Source organism: Typopeltis vanoorti, chromosome 3 (genome assembly GCF_054136105.1).
Source record: "Typopeltis vanoorti isolate ZY-2024b chromosome 3, IOZ_Tvanoo_1.0, whole genome shotgun sequence".
Classification (NCBI taxonomy): domain Eukaryota; kingdom Metazoa; phylum Arthropoda; class Arachnida; order Uropygi; family Thelyphonidae; genus Typopeltis; species Typopeltis vanoorti.
In genome coordinates, this window is record NC_143551.1 from 108,811,694 (window position 1) to 108,830,929 (window position 19,236).

The 19,236-nt window shown below is 37.4% G+C and overlaps 1 protein-coding gene across 2 annotated transcripts in view; it reads right to left on the bottom strand.

Annotated features, from left to right (window-relative positions):
* LOC150108458 (pre-mRNA-splicing factor ISY1 homolog) overlaps positions 1 to 17,574 on the bottom strand; it is a 128,989-nt gene extending 111,415 nt beyond the window's left edge. The window contains exon 1 of one of the 2 annotated variants that reach the window (XM_090415861.1): positions 17,474 to 17,574. Coding sequence is in view for 1 of the 2 variants with exons in the window: in XM_090415860.1 (XP_090271986.1) it covers positions 17,474 to 17,476 (3 nt within the window). In the remaining variant the exon portion in view is untranslated. The remainder of the gene's footprint in view (positions 1 to 17,473) is intronic. The other variant, XM_090415860.1, reaches the window with a different exon arrangement.
* Between the last annotated feature and the right edge of the window lie 1,662 nt (positions 17,575 to 19,236).

Sequence of the window (19,236 nt, forward strand, 5' to 3'; positions counted from 1 at the left end):
ACTGAAAATGATGCTTGGATTCAACTAAGTTTGATTATCAATATTGAGAAAACGATATGAAAAAGGATTGCTATAGATGAAGTCTCTCACTTTAGTTATCTTGGTAAGCAGTGTAACTGATATTGAAGAGATGACAAATGTTCAAAAATTATGAAAAGTTTGGAAAGTTAGTGCAATACAAACAAAAACAAAAACTTAAAAATTCACATAACTTGGTCCTGTTTTGTATTCTGGAACCAAGATATGGCTTTGATCAACAGTTTAAGGAGTAATTGGAAATGAGATCTTTGACTTCTTTAAGATGAGAAATATGTTAAACATAATATGGATTTTACTTAGGTAAATATTTTACTGGCATAAAATTTTCAACTCAGTATCAAGGAAATCTTCAGTATAACTTTTAAATTAAACAACTGCAACAGAAACTGGCAGATTTAACAATGAAAACAAGCCAAGTGCACATGATATAGAATGTCATGGTCTAAATACATTAAGGTTCTAGTAAAAATAACTTTTAAAAGATTTTTTTTAAAAATTAAATGAAATAAAATTAGTTCCAGAACTTGTCAAGAGCTATTTTCCATAAAATGAAAGATATGTTGGGAAAAGAGGTAGATCCCCAGATGAGATGGATCAACAATATCAAAGAAGACTAACAGAAATGGCATATGATGTCATGAAATGGCAGCATACACTGTAACACCTCTGTGGCTATTGGTTGCTTGAGGAACTTGCATGTAATCTATTTCTATTTTGTTGAATTTTCATGTAAGTGACTTGAAATCTGGAGACAAAATATACAGGCACACCCCAATCAAATGATAAGTTACATCTCAGACCACCACAGTATAATGAATCGTTGCTTCTCCCCCCCCCCACCTCCACATATTTGAATATGCATGTAAATGATACAGCATTTATTTATGTAAATAAGTGATTTAGTTGTGTCAGTTATGCAAATGAAAAATTTAGAATAAATTTTGAAAACAAAAAAATAGACGCATTGAATGCTAGATTGTCTTTTCTCTGTATATTTCTCTATTGCATATTGGTCTAAAATATGTCTTGTCACTGAATTATGATTAAATTTTATAATATTTTTATTATAGTCTGGAGACTCATTGTGGGAGACCAAAAACAAACTATTATATGCACAAAACCTATTATACCTCTCCTTAAACTCATTCACTGTCACGGAACTCGCAACTAATTCTAGTAATCCATTTTACTCATTCACCACTTTTCATGCAAAAAATCTGGTGTGCACACCCCCTACTAACCACAGTAACAAAACTTTCATGAATGGCCCCTAATTCTCTGACTATTTTTCATATATTGAAAAATTTCATTTCCATCAATTTGAATAAAACCTCTTTGATATCTTTTCTCTTATCTCTTTGATAAGTTTTTATCATGCCTATCAACTACACTTCGTAACCCACAAACTTTCAACCTATCCTCATAGCAATCCAGACCTGTCACCAGCTTAGTCACTTGTCTCTGAATCTTATCTACCACTTCCTGGTCCATAAGAAAAAACAGGTGACCAAATCTGCACAGTACTGAAGATATAGCTGAATTGTGACCTTAAAAAGAAGGATAATAACTTCTCTATCTTTACTTGTTAGTGTGATTTTCAACATCCAAAATAATCCTTTGGGCTATTTCATCAACTTTTGCAATATGCTCTCTGAACTTCAACACTCTGTCCACCATTATCCCCAAGTGTCTAGCCTCAACATGATACATCGTATGCAACCTTTTTCATATATAACCATTAATAACCTTACATTTTGCAACATCAAGCTGACAATCATTGTCCTCTGACCACAATGCCAATTTATTAAAACTTTCCTGCAGAATATCTACATCACCTTTATCAACTATTGCTCTCCCCAGTTTTGCATCATCAACAAACAACTGAATATCGCCTCTTAAATCTTTCCCTATATCATTGATATCCAAATATTATACACATCAAAGAGTAGTGGCACAGAAAATGCTTAGGTACTCCACTAGTATTCTAGATTCCACTTCACCATCTGCCCTACCCATGCTACTAACTTCATATCCATTCCCATTTGCTCCAACTTTTGTAATAGTTTTCCATGTGGTGGTATTCTGTCAAATGCCTTTGCAAAGTTCAGCAATATACTGGTTTAGCCATTTTCCTTATCCAATTCCACTGCACTTTATTATAAAATGTGAATAAATGACTAAGATAGACCAACTCTTTACAAAGCTGTGCTGTCCACTATAGAATATCACATCTTTATCCACCCACTGTTGGATTTTACCTTTAACCAACTTTCCCAATACTTTAACAACCACTCCTGATATATTAACTGGTCTGTATAGTTTGCTAACTCTGTCTTGGAGCAAACTTAATGCAATTGAACTGTCTTATCCTCTTTTTCAATATCCCCGAAACCCTGCCATTACTGAGACTTAGATTGAACAACTTCAGAGGCAATGCCAATTCTCTTGCACATTCATGCAGTACATAGGCTGACATGCCATTCCATTTCACACTGCTGTGTTCACATTTATATTTTTCAATATGCTGAACACATCCTGTTCATCTACCTCAATTTTGATATGCATCTGTCACATCAGCAAGCGCAAAATCTCCACTGGATGATACACCTATACAAATAATCACTCAGCTCAACTATTTCTTTTGCCACTGTCACCTTCCTTCCTACATTTAACCACCAAACCAGCCATATGGATCAAATATATCAATAATATTTGCTTAGTATCCATTTTTTTTTTCTCTATAATATTCTATATAAGCCAGCCTGGTTGGCTGAGTGGCTAGCATACCTACTCTACAGCCAAAAGGCTGCGGGTTCAAATCCCACTGTGGGCATGGATATTTGTGGTTGTCAGTGAAAATACTAGTGGTGGTAGATAGCAATGGTGTAGATGATGGTTCGTTGTAGTTGGTGGAATGAGTAGTAGAGACAGTTGTAGAGTAGGTGCCCTCCCTCAATGACTCCTTGGACTCCCTAGAGGTGTCACGTAATAATAATAAATCTGCCCCAAGAATTTTATTGCTGGCCTGGTTTGCTGAGTGGTTAGCATATCTGCTCTCCAGTTAAAAGGCTGCGGATTCAAATCCGGTTGTAAGCATGGATGTTTGTGATTGTCTCTGAAAATACTAGTGGCGATAGTGGGCAGTAGATGCCGTTGGTGTAATCGGTGGAGACAGTTGTAGAGTAGGTGCCCTCCCTCGATGAGTCTTTGGACTTCCTGGAGGTGTAACATAATAATAATAATATCCAATGGTTATTTGATTTCGATGAACACTTCTCATCCATATAATTATGGACGTATATACATGTCCAAGCTGGTACGGTTCAAGTAATTCTACAATAGTCATTTTTCCTATTACTTGCTACATAAAGAAAAAACTCTTTGGGGTTTATTTTAATTTGCCCTTTCTTACCAAAGTAGTCACTCTTCTTTCTTGGACATTCTACTGCTCATGGACATACAGATCACCTTTTTCTTTATATTCCCTCCATAGTGTTTTCTTTTATTGCAGCTTTTGCTTTATATCAATACTCATCCATTTAATTCCCACTGGGTTCATCCTCCTTACCTTCAGCATACAGTCTGATACTGCTTCTCTCAAACTATCACTGACCACTTCCAATGCACAACTGAGATTCTTTCCTTACCTTCTCAAGCCATGTGAATACTCCAAGACACATTTTAAGTCATAATTACCAGCTTTATAGTTCAATGCATTTTCTTGAAAGAGAATTCCACGTTTGGCAACTTCCCAGAACAAGACTGCACGGTCATTCTCCTGAGACAGAGCGTCTACCTTGGTAATGGATATATTGTCTGATGCTATTATCAGATCCAACACTCTCAAACCCCTTGTCTCCTCTATAATATGTTGTTTCACGTAATTATCCTTTAGTAACTGTATAAATTCCATCTTCCATGCCCCCATTCCTCCCTCCAATCTGAGTCCCCATAGTTAGAGTCTTATAATAGTTGTTTGGCTTGCACTCATCATGCTAATCTGCCAATACATAGCAGCTACATCTTGCTGTGGAACCCCCGTTCTACACCAGCAACCAACAATATATTTTGCCCTATTGGCCTCTATCGCACACCAGATAGTCTCGAATGAACCATTTCTCTCCCCAGAGTCTAAAATCTTCTAACTTAATTTTGTTGGTTGATTCTTCAGCTATCATCAGCAAAACCCCACCTCCTGTCCTATTCCTTCTATCCTCTCTGAAGATACAATACCATTTACATTCTATCCCTGAACTATATCATTTTCTGTTAACCAGGTCTCACTGATGCCTAAAATTTCTGGCCAAGTTGAGCTGACCAATGCCAAAATCTCCTCTTCCTTATTCCTGATACTTCTTACATTAGTGTACATGCATTTCAACATCCTCTTGTAGCTACAATTACTCTTGTGTAACGTCATTACCAAACTATTTGAATAGGAAATCTGTGAAATCGCATTTAGCATTGCACAATCATTTCTGTACACATGCTCATTTATCACAGGGATGGTCAGATACTTAATTGCATCCCATCTCCCTAGTATCTAGTTTCCTTGGTTTTGCGCTTCCAAACTCTCACTAAACAACACTTTCTCCAAACATCTACTCCAAAACCATTTAAATGTAGTTTGCTAGGCATATAAAAAGTCCTTTCATCATCAAATTCACTCCATGCATCAATAAACTGCACACCATTCCTCCTGCATAATCTTCTCATTGACTCATTAGCAATCATAGACCTTCCTGCCTGAAATAGTGTTTCAACCAATGGTAGATGATCAGAAGACAGATACACACACACACCCCAAGCTGGGGGGGGTGGGTCTTCTGATCACCTACCACTCCACACAAAGAACACACTTCTCACCCCTCCTTATACAGCTTCCAAGGGTGGCCCTTGTTCTCCCCTTGTCTATACCCAATTAAAAATTTTATCCATATTAATTAGGTAATAACACTTCAACTTATATGTCTCAATCATGTCCCCATCCTCTTCCTCCCATCCACCTGCTTCTGCAATTTGAATTTTTTCAATCTGTCTTCATGCAACATTCCAGAGGCCAGAAACCACCTTAGTCAATTGTCTCTGGATCCTTTCCAGCATCTCTTCATCTCTTTGAAAAACCAGGAGACCAAGCCTGTGCACAGTAATCCACATGCAGATCAAAGCCTTATGCAACAGAATCCTTACTTCTACATGTCAGTATTCTTTGCATCATCATCATAATTCACTGTACTGTCCTCACAATTATAGTGAAATGTCCCAACATTATGGATCCTTATCCACCATCATCCCCGTATCACTAATCTCCTCCACTTCTTCCTCCTCTAAGACATCCCCAACAATCTTTAACTCTTCCCATTTTAGCTTTCTGAATTTTAAAACCTTACACTTTGTTACACGGAATTGTCAACATCACTATTTGTCCATTCACCCAATCTATTTAACTCCTCTTGAAAAGGCTACATCAGTTCTACTTTTCACCCATCCAACCAGTAAATTTGTACAAATCCCAAATCTTCCCATCCTTAGAATACTGCTTGTGTTTGGGGTAGTGCACCAAAATTACAAAAATTCTTAACACTGTCCAGAGAAGAGTCATTTGGATGATCCTTTCCTCAGTGATTAAATCAACCACTATCTCATAGGCACACTATTCAGCTCTTTCTTTTCTAGTTCCATGGATGCTGCTTTTCACAAAACAAACATCCATCATTTCTTTGCTTTTGAATGAGCTTGTTAAAACACAAGCAGCAACTGACCAGCATCTCTTTTCCATCCAACTGCAAACACACTGAACCTACATCTCTTTTTTCCCTCTTTTATTTCATGAAGAACAACATTCCTCAGATGTTCTACAACATGCAGATTTTCAAGCAAAACACTAACAAATTTCTTTTTTCCCACCTCTCAACAATTACATGTGACACTGATGTGCTATAGGTTTTTCCACCACTCGCATGCAGAATTGATAAAATTAGAAATCTAGGACTATAGCAGCTCTCCTGGTTGAATAATCCACCTCTAGTTATGTGCCAAGTTTGGGAGCCCGTGCACTTCACATTTCCAAGATATGTTTCACATGGCTGCTCAGCAAACTGCCCATCATATGGTTTGCCTTGAACACTTATGAGTAGTCAGCTTCTCTTCACTGCATGTTACAGCAAATATGCTTGCTTTCTGAAGAATTTCCTACCAATCCCAGGGTACCTAGGGCTTTGTGTTTGCTTTCATCTTTTTTTTTTTTTTTTAATATTGCTCCCACCCATGAAATGTTATGTGCAAACCTACAGTGCATTTTGTACTGTGGTGAGCTAAGGATTTTTTTAAAATCTATTTTATATAACTTTTGCATTTTTTATTTTTTTATGTAGTCCAAAAACCCTGCTCTAGAGACAAACATGGAACTTTTCAACCATATTCCTCCTTCAGGCCTCGGTAATGGCAGTGGTCAAAAATTTATTCAATTTTAGAATAATCTGTGGGTGATGCACCAAAAACCTCTCTAAAAATTTTTTATGCTATCTAAAAAAAGTAGTCGATTTGACTTACAGATAATCATCCTCTCTCTCTCTCTCTCTCTCAGTATCACCAAAACGCTAACTCACAAATCATCTGTTTTTGCCTTATTCATTTCTGGTCACTGTTCTATTGAACTAACAAACATCATTCCTCCACTTGCTGATAAGCCTAACAAGAGCAGCAGTTGCTCAACATCCATTTACAATCTACTGTTAACCTATGATTCATTCTCCTACTGTTCCATTACAACTAACTCTCCTATGGTCTGTAACAGTCTTCCTTACAAAATATTACTAAAGAACCACAATCTCCAACTATTCAAAATGAACATTAACAAATTCTGTTTCTCTTAAATTCTCAAGTAACATTGGTAGAAGAAATATATCAATCATCATACACTCAATATTCAGGATATTTATATTTTATTTCAATGACACTCATATCAGTTAAGTTCAGTTTATTATCCATAGAGGGAGCTACTTACTGATATTATCTGATAGGAGTGGTCCATTTTATGAGCTGCCGTAGCGCAATTGGAAGAATAGTGGAACATTGCGCCCTTCGATTGGAAAAAACTTGGGTTTGATTCTCGTTGTGTCGAGGGGGAATCCTTATATGGGCTTTTTCAGTTGAAGGTATGTTAGTCGATCTCATACGGTGGTGGCAGGGTTTTATCTCCCGGAAATTCAGGTTTTTCATCCCGCATACAGACAAATCGGCCATCAGAACACATGCAATTTACAGACAAAAAATACTGTTGTTGGTGATGATGGCGTTGATGGTAGTAGTGTTGTAGTTGGAGAGTTGGGCAGTGGTGGAGTGGATGAGATAAGTTTAGCGAAGTGGAGTGCCCTCCCACGATGAGTCCTTGGACTCCCTGGAGGTGTCACGTAATAATAATAATAATATCCATATGTCATTGAGAGCCACACATTATGACTGGTAGTGAGGTTAATTCCTATTCACACATACCTAATCTACAACTTACAATTACAATTAGTATTAAAAACTTTGCCTATATGAATTTCTGTGTAGAAAGAGGACTTTTTTTTAAATGGCTTTACTGAAATCTCTTCTAGTAGCAAGGCTTATACGTTGGTCATACATAACTGGTAATTAGTTTACGGAATTAACAACGCATATAAAGTATATTAATGAAAGGTAACTTTAATAAATAACTTCTATATTGCCATCTTCAGGAACATAAAGATATGGTATGTGCACGCAGGCACTAACAAAAGCAAATGAGGAAGAAAGCAAGAAACTAACATTGTTCCTAAAGTCCTAACGGTGCCCTCTGGCGGGCTAATTTGGTTGTCTTGGAAGTTGGGCTGAAGTTCTCAAAATGTAAGTCTCCCAAATTTGGGGTAGTTTCATGCACCTAAATTTGTTGAGGTTAGGAACATTTTTTAGAGCTGCTGATGATTCCTTGAATAATCTTTCGTATTTAAACTTGCTTTCAGAACACAAAGACTACATCTGGTTTCACCAGTACAGCTGCTCTGGGCTGGCAGACCATGCCTTAGATACCCACCATAGAATTCATTGGAAGAAAACAAAAATAATACACCGCAGCAAGTTTAAATACAAAAGATTATTCAAGGAATCATCAGCAGCTCTAAAAAACGTTCCTAACCTCAACATTATAGACCAATCAGTATCTTTCAAGTGGTAGTAAAAGTAATGGTAAGGTTGGTCAAAAAGAGAATTTAGGAATGGGCAGATAAGAAGGTGATACTCTGTGAGTGGAAGCATGGCTTTGTGAAGAATCGGTCTTGCCTTAGTAAGCTATTAACTTTTTATAATAGAGTGATAGCTGAGTTGGATAAAGAGAATGACTACACAATGATACTGCTAGATTGTGCAAAACCCCTTTGACAGGATACCATAAGATGATTAGTGGTGTGCTGCAGGGGGGGGGGTCTGTACTTGGACCACTGCTGTTTAATTTGTACATAAATAATATAGAAAATAATTTGAAGGAAGATATTCAGTTGTTTGCTGATGCAAAGTTGGGTAGGGTAATAATTAATCAGGATGTGGAAAGCTTGCAGGATGATTTAAATAGGCTGTCAGTATGAGCAAAAGATAATGGGCTTGGTTTATTGCGGAGAAATGTAAAATTATGAATTTTGGGATAAATAGATTGCAAGCTGTGTACCATGTTGAGGAATTTGTATTCCAGGAAACTGATGAAGCCAGGAATTTAGGGATAGAGTAGTAGACAGAGAGCTGAAGTTTAGAGAGCATATTGCCAAAACAGCCAGAGTAACTCACAAAATTACTTACCTAGGGAAGAATACACCAACGAGTCAGGTCTGGTAACCTGGATTTCTTGGTGATGAGGAAGTGGTGGAGTTAAAAGATCCAGAGGCAAGTGACCAAGATGGTGAGTGGTCTGTGGAATGCTCCATATGAAGATAAATTGAGAGTTTATGGATCGCAAAAGTTGGTTGATAGTTTGCAAGAGTGTAAGGACTAGATCTTTCACTTGGAGATGGTGTTGAATGTAACGGAATGTGTAGCCTGAGTGACTTGTGAGTGCAATGTCTGTTAATGGTTTCTAGAAGAGGTATGATAAATACTGTGTTGATAGTTTGGGTCTCCATGGAGGTGCTTATGCAATAATAATAATTAACCCTTAGTCCAATACCTTTACATGCTTTCTGATTTTTTTTTTTTTTAACATTATTCAGCTGGATATTGTTATAATTGCAATTTTACACTTGAAAAATATTCTCCACATACTTTTATTCCCATTTTAAGTTAAAGATTTATTCCAATGTTGATGTAAATAATAATGAATAGTGTAATAGCCAGAATGTGTCAAAAGAGAGAGGCTTGGAATACATGAATGCTTGGAGGACATTTGAGGACAGAAAGAAAATGTATACGAGAGATGGTTTGCATCTGGAGAAAATGCTGTTCTCTGAACAAGTCAATGCAGGGAAACAAAATTATTAGAGATGTACTGGATGGAAGCAGGGGTGGCCTCCTGTGGGAATAGTCACTAGGAAAAAGGGGAGGGAATACATTGGGTAACACTGAATCTGGTGGAGTATGGAGGGGATAATGATAGTATAGAAATAGTGACAATGCCTTCATTCATTATACTAATGCTAGGAGCATCCAGAATAAAGGGGATGAATTGGTGGCACTGATAGCATCAACCTGTCCAAAGATCATTGGAATCTCTGAGATGTGGTTGAGGGAAGATGATATACTGACAGAGAATAGAAGTAGTAGCAGTCTATAGCATTTTTCAACAGGACAGGAAGAAAAATGGGTGGTGAGTACTGCTTATGATAAGTGATGACTTATGTCCTCTTATAGTACAGGATTTGGAGGGTGATGGCACTAATGGTTTTGAAAGCGTATAGTGTGAAGCAATGATGGAGAGGACAGGATATTTAGTGGTGGTGTTGCTACAAGTATAGAGATGTTGCTAGAAGTATATAGAGGGTGAAGAGCATATGTTCAGACAGTTGAGCATGGTAAGCGCAAAAAAGAATGACTGTTAAGGGAGATTTTAACTACGGCAGTATAAACTGGAAAGAGGAAACTGCATGAGGTAGTAAGGGAATGGAATTTCTGGAATTCTTAAGGGACAAATGCCTTAGACAATATATAGTAGAAGGAACACGATGTTTAAGAGTTTTAGATTTGGTCATAGCATCAGAAGAGCTGATTATGCCTGAGATGGCATCTCTGCCTCCAACTGGAGAGAGTAACCATGTGGTTTTGACTTGGAAGATGAATAGACATGCAGGAAAATCAAAGAGAAAGAATAAGGAAAAGGAATAAAGCAAGTGATTATAATAGCCTTAGATATCAACTTGGGGCAGTTCCATGGAGGGGGGGAATTGGAAGGGCAAGATATCGCTACTTGGGAACTTGTGATGGAATATTTATTAGCAGCAACAGCATGCTGTATACTGCAAGTGAAGAAGAGTCACCAATTTACAATCTGGAGTAAAGTGGATGACCAACAATATCAAACGGGAACTACGGGTAAAAAAGAGGTTATGGAAGAGACATAAGGAGAGGAGTGAAGAAAGATGAATGAATATAAGACTCAGGCCAGGAGAGTGACTAGTATGGTAAGGAAAGCAAAATTGGAATATGAGAAAAGATTGGCCCTGAGATCCAAAGAAAATTCTAAGGAATTTTTTTCTATATGTGACCAGTAGAAGGAGAAATGCTTGTGGAAATTGTTGGGTAAAAATGGGAATAGTCTGATTGATGCCAAGGACATAGTGAAGTTGTTCACGTTGAACACTTTATTGGGGTATTTCATCTTGGAGAAGTAGGTTTAAACATTAGAGGGATAGGGCAGGTCCGAGGTTTACAAGTGCAAGGAGAGTGTGTTTCAAATACTGAGTATTCTGTATGCCAATAAAGCAATGGGAATGGATAGGATTTTGCCACAAGGGGGAACAGGTTTTGATAGAGAATGTGCTAAAGAACTGACAGATCCACTGATGTGGCTTTTTAATCAAAGTCTGGCCATGGAAAAGGTACCAAGGAAGGAAGGTAAGATAGTGCCATTGCATAAGGGTAATAGCAGGCTGGAAGTGTCAAACTATAGACCAGTTTGTATTTTATCAGTAGTTGTTAAGATCTTTAGGATTATTAGTAATAGGGCAGACGTTGTAGCCCTGCAAGAGGATTTGAATAAACTGGACAAATAGGAAAATGAATGGGGTATCAGTTTAATTCAGCATGGATTTGTCAAGGGACACTCTTGTTTTATTAACATGACTGCCTTTTACAATAAAGTGACAAGAGCAGTTGATGAGGGAAAAGCATATTGTGCCATTTTTTTGGATTTTACAAAGGGATTTGACAGGGTACCACATGATAAGCTAATATTTAAGTTGCAGCAAATGGATTTAGATGTCAGGTTAGTGAACTGGATTTGAGGTTGGCTATCTGATAGGTATCAGAGTTGTATATGGGGGAACAGTATCAAGGAGTCAGAAGAAAGTGGGATCCCACAGAGCTCAGTACTGGGACCTGCATTGTTTAACCTTTATATCAATGACATTGTTAATAGACTACAGATAGGAGGATATTCAGTTTTTTGTAGATGGTGTGAAGCTGGGAAGGATTATTAGTAATAGGGCAGATGTTGTAGCCCTGCAAGAGGATTTGAATAAACTGGACAAATAGGAAAATGAATGGGGTATCAGTTTAATTCAGCTAAATATAAAGTCTTGAAGTTTGGGATACATTGATGGGAGGCCGAATACTCTGTTGGAGGAACTGTACTGGAGAAAGTGGCAGAGACAAGGGATCTGAAGGTGATGATTGATAGAAACCTGAAAGTCAGAGAACATACTGGAAAAGTAGTGAAGGTAACCCAGAGGACTGCAATAGTGAGAAGGATGCTGATGTGTAGAGATAAAAGAGTTGTTATGCCATTATATAAAACCCTGATCAGACCGCACCTGATCTACTGTGCTCAAATTTGGTACCCAGGATTTGAAGGGGATAAATTAACTATGAAAAGGGTGCAGAAGCAGATAATAAAGATGGCATCAGGGTTGTACAATGTTAATTATGAAGGTGAACTGAAGGAATGTGAACTGCACTTTGATAGATAGATAGATAGATAGGAGAGGTGATATGATTGAGCTTTTTAAACTGCTAAGAGGTAGTTACAGGGTTGACAATGGGGAGGTCTTTTGTTTCATGGAACAGGGGGAAGTAGTGAGGACAAGGGGCCATCTCTGGAAGTTACAAAAGGAAGTTGTGAGCAAGAGGGTAAGGAGTAGTTTCTTTGTGTGGAGGATGGTTGTACCATAGAATGCATTGCCTGATAGGGTGGAGAGAGCAAAACAGTCAACGAGTCCAAGGAATCGTATGATAAACTGTGTTTACTTGGGTGGGACTCCCACATTGAGTCTTGTGGCTCTATGAAGGCTTGAATCAACAATAATAAAGAGTTTAGGAGATAAAGTTTGCACTATCTCACCACCAGTATATGCATTAATGAAAATACAATTATATTTTTGAGTGCCTCCATAGTACAACTAAAAGAGTGGTAGAACATCACACCATGTGACTAGGGGAAAAAAAAAAAGAGTTTTATTACTTCTCATCATACCAACTTTTTCAAATGAAGGTGAGTAAGCAGAAACAGATTTTTTTATTCCACATACAGGCAAATCGGCTTTGAATTTTACAATTTGTAGACAAAAAATACTATGAGTGGGCAGTCGATAGCACTGTGCACAGGTGGAGATTGCATGGGGAGTCTGGAAGTTCTGATAAACAGCTAGAACAAAAATTATTTTATATCTTCTTATATATCCTAAAAGAAAGAATATTTTCTGGGAAAAAAACATTTTTTATATGAAAAGAAAATTATGAATCATTTTTATATTAAAAAATATTTTTAAGTGTTTATCAGACCTTTCCACCCCCTCCTCTTGTAAGTAGCATGGATGATGAGTTGCGTGGAGTGTCTGCCCATGATGAGTCCTTACACTTATTATTATTACGGGTATCTCCATGGAGTCAGTAGACTCATTGTGGGAGACCCGAACTAGCAAAACAATATCTGTCATAGCTCATCTTGAATTCATTTACAGACGAAGAGCTCACAACTAAGTCAGGCAATGAATTCCACTCGTTCACCATCCTCAAGGCAAAAAACCTTGTTCTGACACCTTTGTTAACCACACTCTTCTTTAATTTCCAGGGATGACCTCTTGTTCTTCCATCACTATCACACAGCTGAAACATTTTCCCTGCATCAATCCTATAAAAACCTTTCAGTAATTTAAATGTTTCTATCATATCCCCTCTTCTTCACCTATCAACCAATCTCTGCAATCCACAAGCTCTCAATCTATCAATGTAGGGAGCATTTTTTACATCACTCACCAACTTGGTCACTCTTCTCTGAACCCTCTTCACAGCCTCCTCATCTCCAAGGAATCCAGGTGACCAGACCTCAGCACAGTAATCCAAATGTGGAAGTATCAATGCTTTATAAATGGGAATAATAACCTCTTTATCTCTGGATGTCAGTGTGTTCCTCAACAACCAAGTAATCCTATGTGCAATCTTGGACACCTTAGCAATGTGTCCTCTGAACTTCATCTCCCTATCTACCAACACCCCTAAGTCCCAAGCCTCATCAATCTCTTGGAGTACCTTTCCATCAATGCAATACACAGCTGGTAATCTTTTAATCCCAAAATGCATGACTTTACACTTTTCCACATTGAACTGACATCCATTATCTTTTGCCCATTTTACCAGCTTATTTAAATCATCCTGCAAACTTTCAACATCAGCTTGATTTTTTATTGCGCTACCCAACTTTGCATCATCAGCAAACAACTGAATATTACCCTTTAAGCCATTTCCTATATCATTTATATACAAATTAAACAACAATGGCCCAAGCACAGAGCCCTGAGGCACACCACTGGTCACCTGCCTCATTCTGGACTCGGCTCCTCCATACACCACCTTATGATATCTCTCCCTGACCAATTCTCCTATCCATATCACCAATTTAGTATCCATTCCCATCTGCTCCAATTTGCATAACAATGTTCAATGGAGTATCCTGTCAAATGCCTTAGAAAAATCCAGAAGTACCACTGTGTAGCCAGTTCCTTTGTCCAACTCAGATGTCATTCTATTATGAAAAGTTAATAGATTGCTAAGGCAGGATCTACCTTTAACAAAACCATGTTGGCCTCTATAGAGTATCATATCCTGATCCACCCATTCTTGAATTTTGTCTTTAACCAACTTTTCCAATACTTTTACCACTACTCCTGGGATGGTGATTGGTTTGCAATTAACTACCGCAGTTTTAGAGCCACCTTTATGCAAAGGAACCACTTTGCCTAACTTCCACTTCCTAGGGACCATACCAGAGTTCAAACTTAAATTAAACATCCGAGTAAGAGGGGTTGACAATTCATTTGCAAATTCACGCAACACCCAAGCTGATATTCCATCTAAGCCTACAGCAGTGTTCGCATTTAAATTTTGCAATATATTAAATACCTCAGATTCTTTAGCTTCAATTCTCACATTAGTTATTGCTACAGGTATAGAGATATCCTCACTTGGGTGATAGACTTTTGAAAAGTGATCACTCAGTAACTCTACTATTCCATCTGAATTTGTCACCTCAATACCATCAGCACCCACTAAAGTTATCCTTCCGAAGTCATTCTTCCTTTTACTTGCTATATAGTGAAAGAACTCTTTGGGATTACACTTGATCTCCTTGGCTAAGGTCTTCTCATAATCTGATTTAGCTTTTCTTACTATGCTGGTAACCTTCCAAGCTTGAGCCTTGTACTGCTCATGGGTGTACTGGTCGCCTTTTTCCTTGTAAATTCTCCATAACATTTTCTTTTTTTGCAGATCAAGCTTGATACTACTGCTCATCCATCTAACGCCTGCCTTGTTTGACCTCCTGACCATTGGGACACAATCTGATATTGCTTTCCTCAGATACCCGCTGATTTTATCCCATGCACTGCTAATATCTTTCCCTGCAATATGTTCTGCCATGGGATGGCTGCAAGCTCACTCCAAAGCTTGTTATAACTGCCTGACCTGTAGTTCAATATATACCCCTTCTTAACAGAAAAATCCACAGATTTTGCAACCTCCCAAGTCAATACCACATCAAAACAAGGACACCTTACTTATGCATATAACCTCTGAACCAATAACCAGATCCAACACTCTCACACCATGTGTCCCTTCAGTTATGCACGTTTCAAGTAATTATCTCGTAGAAGATGTATGAACTTGTATTAATTTTCCCACTATGCATATAAATTACACTGTAACGGTCATCTAAAGACTAGGGGAAGATCAGAAGTTGCTTCCAAGCAACTTCTGGTCTTCAAATTAAAAACATTCTTTATCTCTTATCAGAAACCTTTAAATATTGCCCATCTGGGTGTGATGTAGATAAAAATTTATAGAATAAGTGTCAACTGCACTACTGCATACTAACTACCACCAAAGTAACATGATTTCCAAAAAAGCTAAATAGCTTGTTTGCACATGATATTATTATTATTATTTGATATCTCCAGGGAGTGCAACGACTCATCGAGGGAGGGTACCTACTCTACAACTCTGTCTCCACCACTCAACCTCATCCACCAACGCCATGTACTGTCCACCACCACTACTAATATTTTCACAGACAATCACAAACATCCATGCCCATGTGGGATTCAAAACTGCAGCATTTTGGCTGGAGAGAGCAGATACGTTAACCATTCAGACAACATTCATCAGATGGATTGACTGGGGATCTTCAGATGACTGCAAAGTTGGAGAGAAGAGAGAAGTGCTGCTGTTAATTCCCTTCAGAAAGATTTGAAGCCTTTTAGCATATGAGGAGTTATAGTTTTAACATTAACACATTCACTGCCATGCTACTCGGGCATAGTTTGTTACTGTACGCCAAGCAATTTCACTTCTTCAAGGTCAGTACGGGTAATCTCGTTGCCGACGGTAATCAACATACGAGTATATTCGTAGTTGTCTTGCGAGGCTCATATACCATCTACGAGTATACACACCTTCACTGCTAGCTCCACACGCCAAGCATTTTCACTTCTTCAAGGTCAGTACGGGTGATCTCGTTGCTGGTGGTTAGCGTCACACAAGTATACGTAGTTGGCTTGTGATGCTCATATACCAACTATGAGTATACTCATAGTTGGCAGCGAAGATGTTAATACATATAAGGTGTTGCATTTTGGAGTGCAGAAATAAGGCTGTGTACTATATCGATGGCACTATACTGCAGGAAGTGGATGAGATTAGAGATCTGGGACTGACTGTTGACACTAGATCGAAGTTTAGAGGACATATTGCTGTTAACTAAAATGTAGGGATAAAAGTGATGATGCCACTGTACAAAAAACCGGTCAGACCACATTTGGACTATTGTGCTCAGATTTAGTAACCTGGTGTTTCATGTGGAAACAACATGAGAGAGAGTCCAAACACAAGTGGTTTAAGTCAGTAAGATTTTATTGGATTAATCCAGGGTGATTATAAAAAAAAAACAAAAGGCAAGAGGAAAAGAACCGAAGGCCACCCCTGGAAATTATGCAAGTGCAAGGAATTTTATTTTACATGGAGAATTGTGGGTGAGTGGAACACATTACCAGAATATATTGTTAATGTAGTTAGTGTTAAGTATTTTAAGATTCAATATGATAAATATGTTGTCAGCTCAATGAACCTCCCACGATGAGTCTACTGATTATATGGAGGGAGTGATAATAATAATTTATTGAATACAGCTGGAATTTCTACTTGCATGTTCACTGGAAAGTGGAAATTTTCAAATAAGTATTTATGAATGAGTGCCAGGAAAATACTTCAAATAAAGAACATAATGAAGCAAGTGATGTAATTATAGTTATTCACATAATTTGGATGTGAATCTCCCAACCCATTTTACCCAATAATATTTTCGTCAAACTACCAACTATTCATATTCCTCGCTGGTTCTACGGGTAACGATAAACACACACTACTAAATGCATTTATTGTTAATCCAAACACAAATTAAGCTTTCTTCTACACTAGTAGCTGGATGAATCCAACAGATTCATCTATCTACCGTTTTAATTTCTGGCGAGATAAAATAATAACAATAATAATAACGCAATACGTGAATAATATATGCGAACGAGATTGTTGCTTGGTGGCGTTTGATCTCACCACTGAATCTTGCTGTACCTCCACGTGCAAAATTGACCATTCCTCCTTAACATCAAAATACTAACCCGAGGGGAATCTATTCTTATACACAACAGCTAAATCCATAAATTTCGAAGAAATGCAACCTCTAAAGATGACATATTTCATTAAGCATTCTCTCTTCATAATTATTTACCATTATTTCTTATTTCAAGATATCAGCCAACAGCACTACATCAACATGAACTTCGTATTGCATCGTCAACAGGATATTTGTCTTGAATACTATCCGCCAAAAAAGGGAATAAAAGGCTGATTGGTTCATTGACTATTCGCCCAAATTAAGCGCTAGGTTAAATATCTTTTATTTCGTGAATATTGTGGTTCCTAGAAGAAACGTTTTAGCATAACATTTTTTTTAAATGTTAAAATGTAAAAAAATTAAAAAAAAAGGTTAACATTGAAAAATGTTTTTTTTTTTTTAATTTAATCATATGGCGCAATTGCATAAAAGAAAAGTCAGAAAAAAAAAAAGAAGAAAGAAATCCAGCTTGAACAATTTTCTAGCAGAACTAGAAAATGATACCATAACCAAATCCTATAAAATAAGAAATGTATGAACAATGAAATATGCGAAAAGTAAAAATTTAAAAAATAGAATTAAAATAAAATTAGTAAGCTGATTTCGAAATCTCTAGACTGATTATAATAAATACGTAAAATTTATAAAACAAGAATGATCTAACAGAAAATATGGGGAGAGTTGTTGGATCAGTGATAGCATAGAAGAAGAAACCGATGAGAAATTTCAGGAGACAACATCGAAGTGGTGTAGATAGAACATGTTATAAAGTCCGAATACAAAAATGTTTGTATGCCAATGGCAGAAGTATCCGAAAAAATGGGAGTGAAACTGTTGAATTGATAGGATCTATTCGCCCAAAAAATTGTCGGACTAAGTGAAACTTGCTTGATTGATGATGATAAGAAAAATCAGCTACCGCCTTTCTGTCTCTATTGCCTCTACCTAGAAATGTAGAGGACAGTGAGAACGAAATGCATAGGCAACTTAGCCTTGTAGATACGAAAAGAATGATCATTATGGGTGATTTCAATTATGATAATATAGATTGGAATGAATAGCAAACGGTTGAGATCAAAGAAAATGAATTTTTTAAAATTTTTAAACAACTTCCTAAAGACGTTGTCTCACAAAAATGACGTGATCACTTGCAGGGTGGCTAACCATATGAAAACTTCTGATAGAAAGGGATACACGAAAAGGTTGGTGATTAATTGAAGCTTAGGAGATAGCTTGTAGCAATGATATGCAATAAGGAACTTGATTTCCAGTTCAATATTCCAAAGTGTAAAGTTTTAAAATATGGTGGAAATGGCGGATCTCGGAGTGATTGTGGATAGGGATCTAAAATTTCGGGAAACACTGCCAGAATCGTGAAGACAGCACAGAGGATTTTGGAAATGATGTGAAGCACACTGACAGGTAGAAGTAAGAATGTCATGGTTTTCTTCTATATTTAAGAACAATTGATTAAGGTCTCTGGAATGTTGAGTGTAAAGAAAGATTGAGGAATTGGAAATTGCAGAGCTAATGGATAGAGGAGAACAAGGGGGGGATTTCTTTGCAACATAAGTTATTAATGGGTTATGGCACAATTAATGTAGATGAAGTTTTGAATAGAATAGGGAAAACAAAGCGAAAACAATGCAGCCGTGGAAGCAATGTAAGGAAAGTGTGAGCAAGGGGATGAGGAGCAGATTTTTTGCATGGAGAGTGATGAGTAATTTGAATCCATTTACCAAGAATGTTGAGGTTGTATAGACAGTGAATATATTTAAGTAACCATAGAATGAGCTGTGTGTGACAATGAGACCTCTCAAAATGAGTCATTTCACTATATGGAGACATGATTAGAATCAAAAAAAAAAAAAAATCAG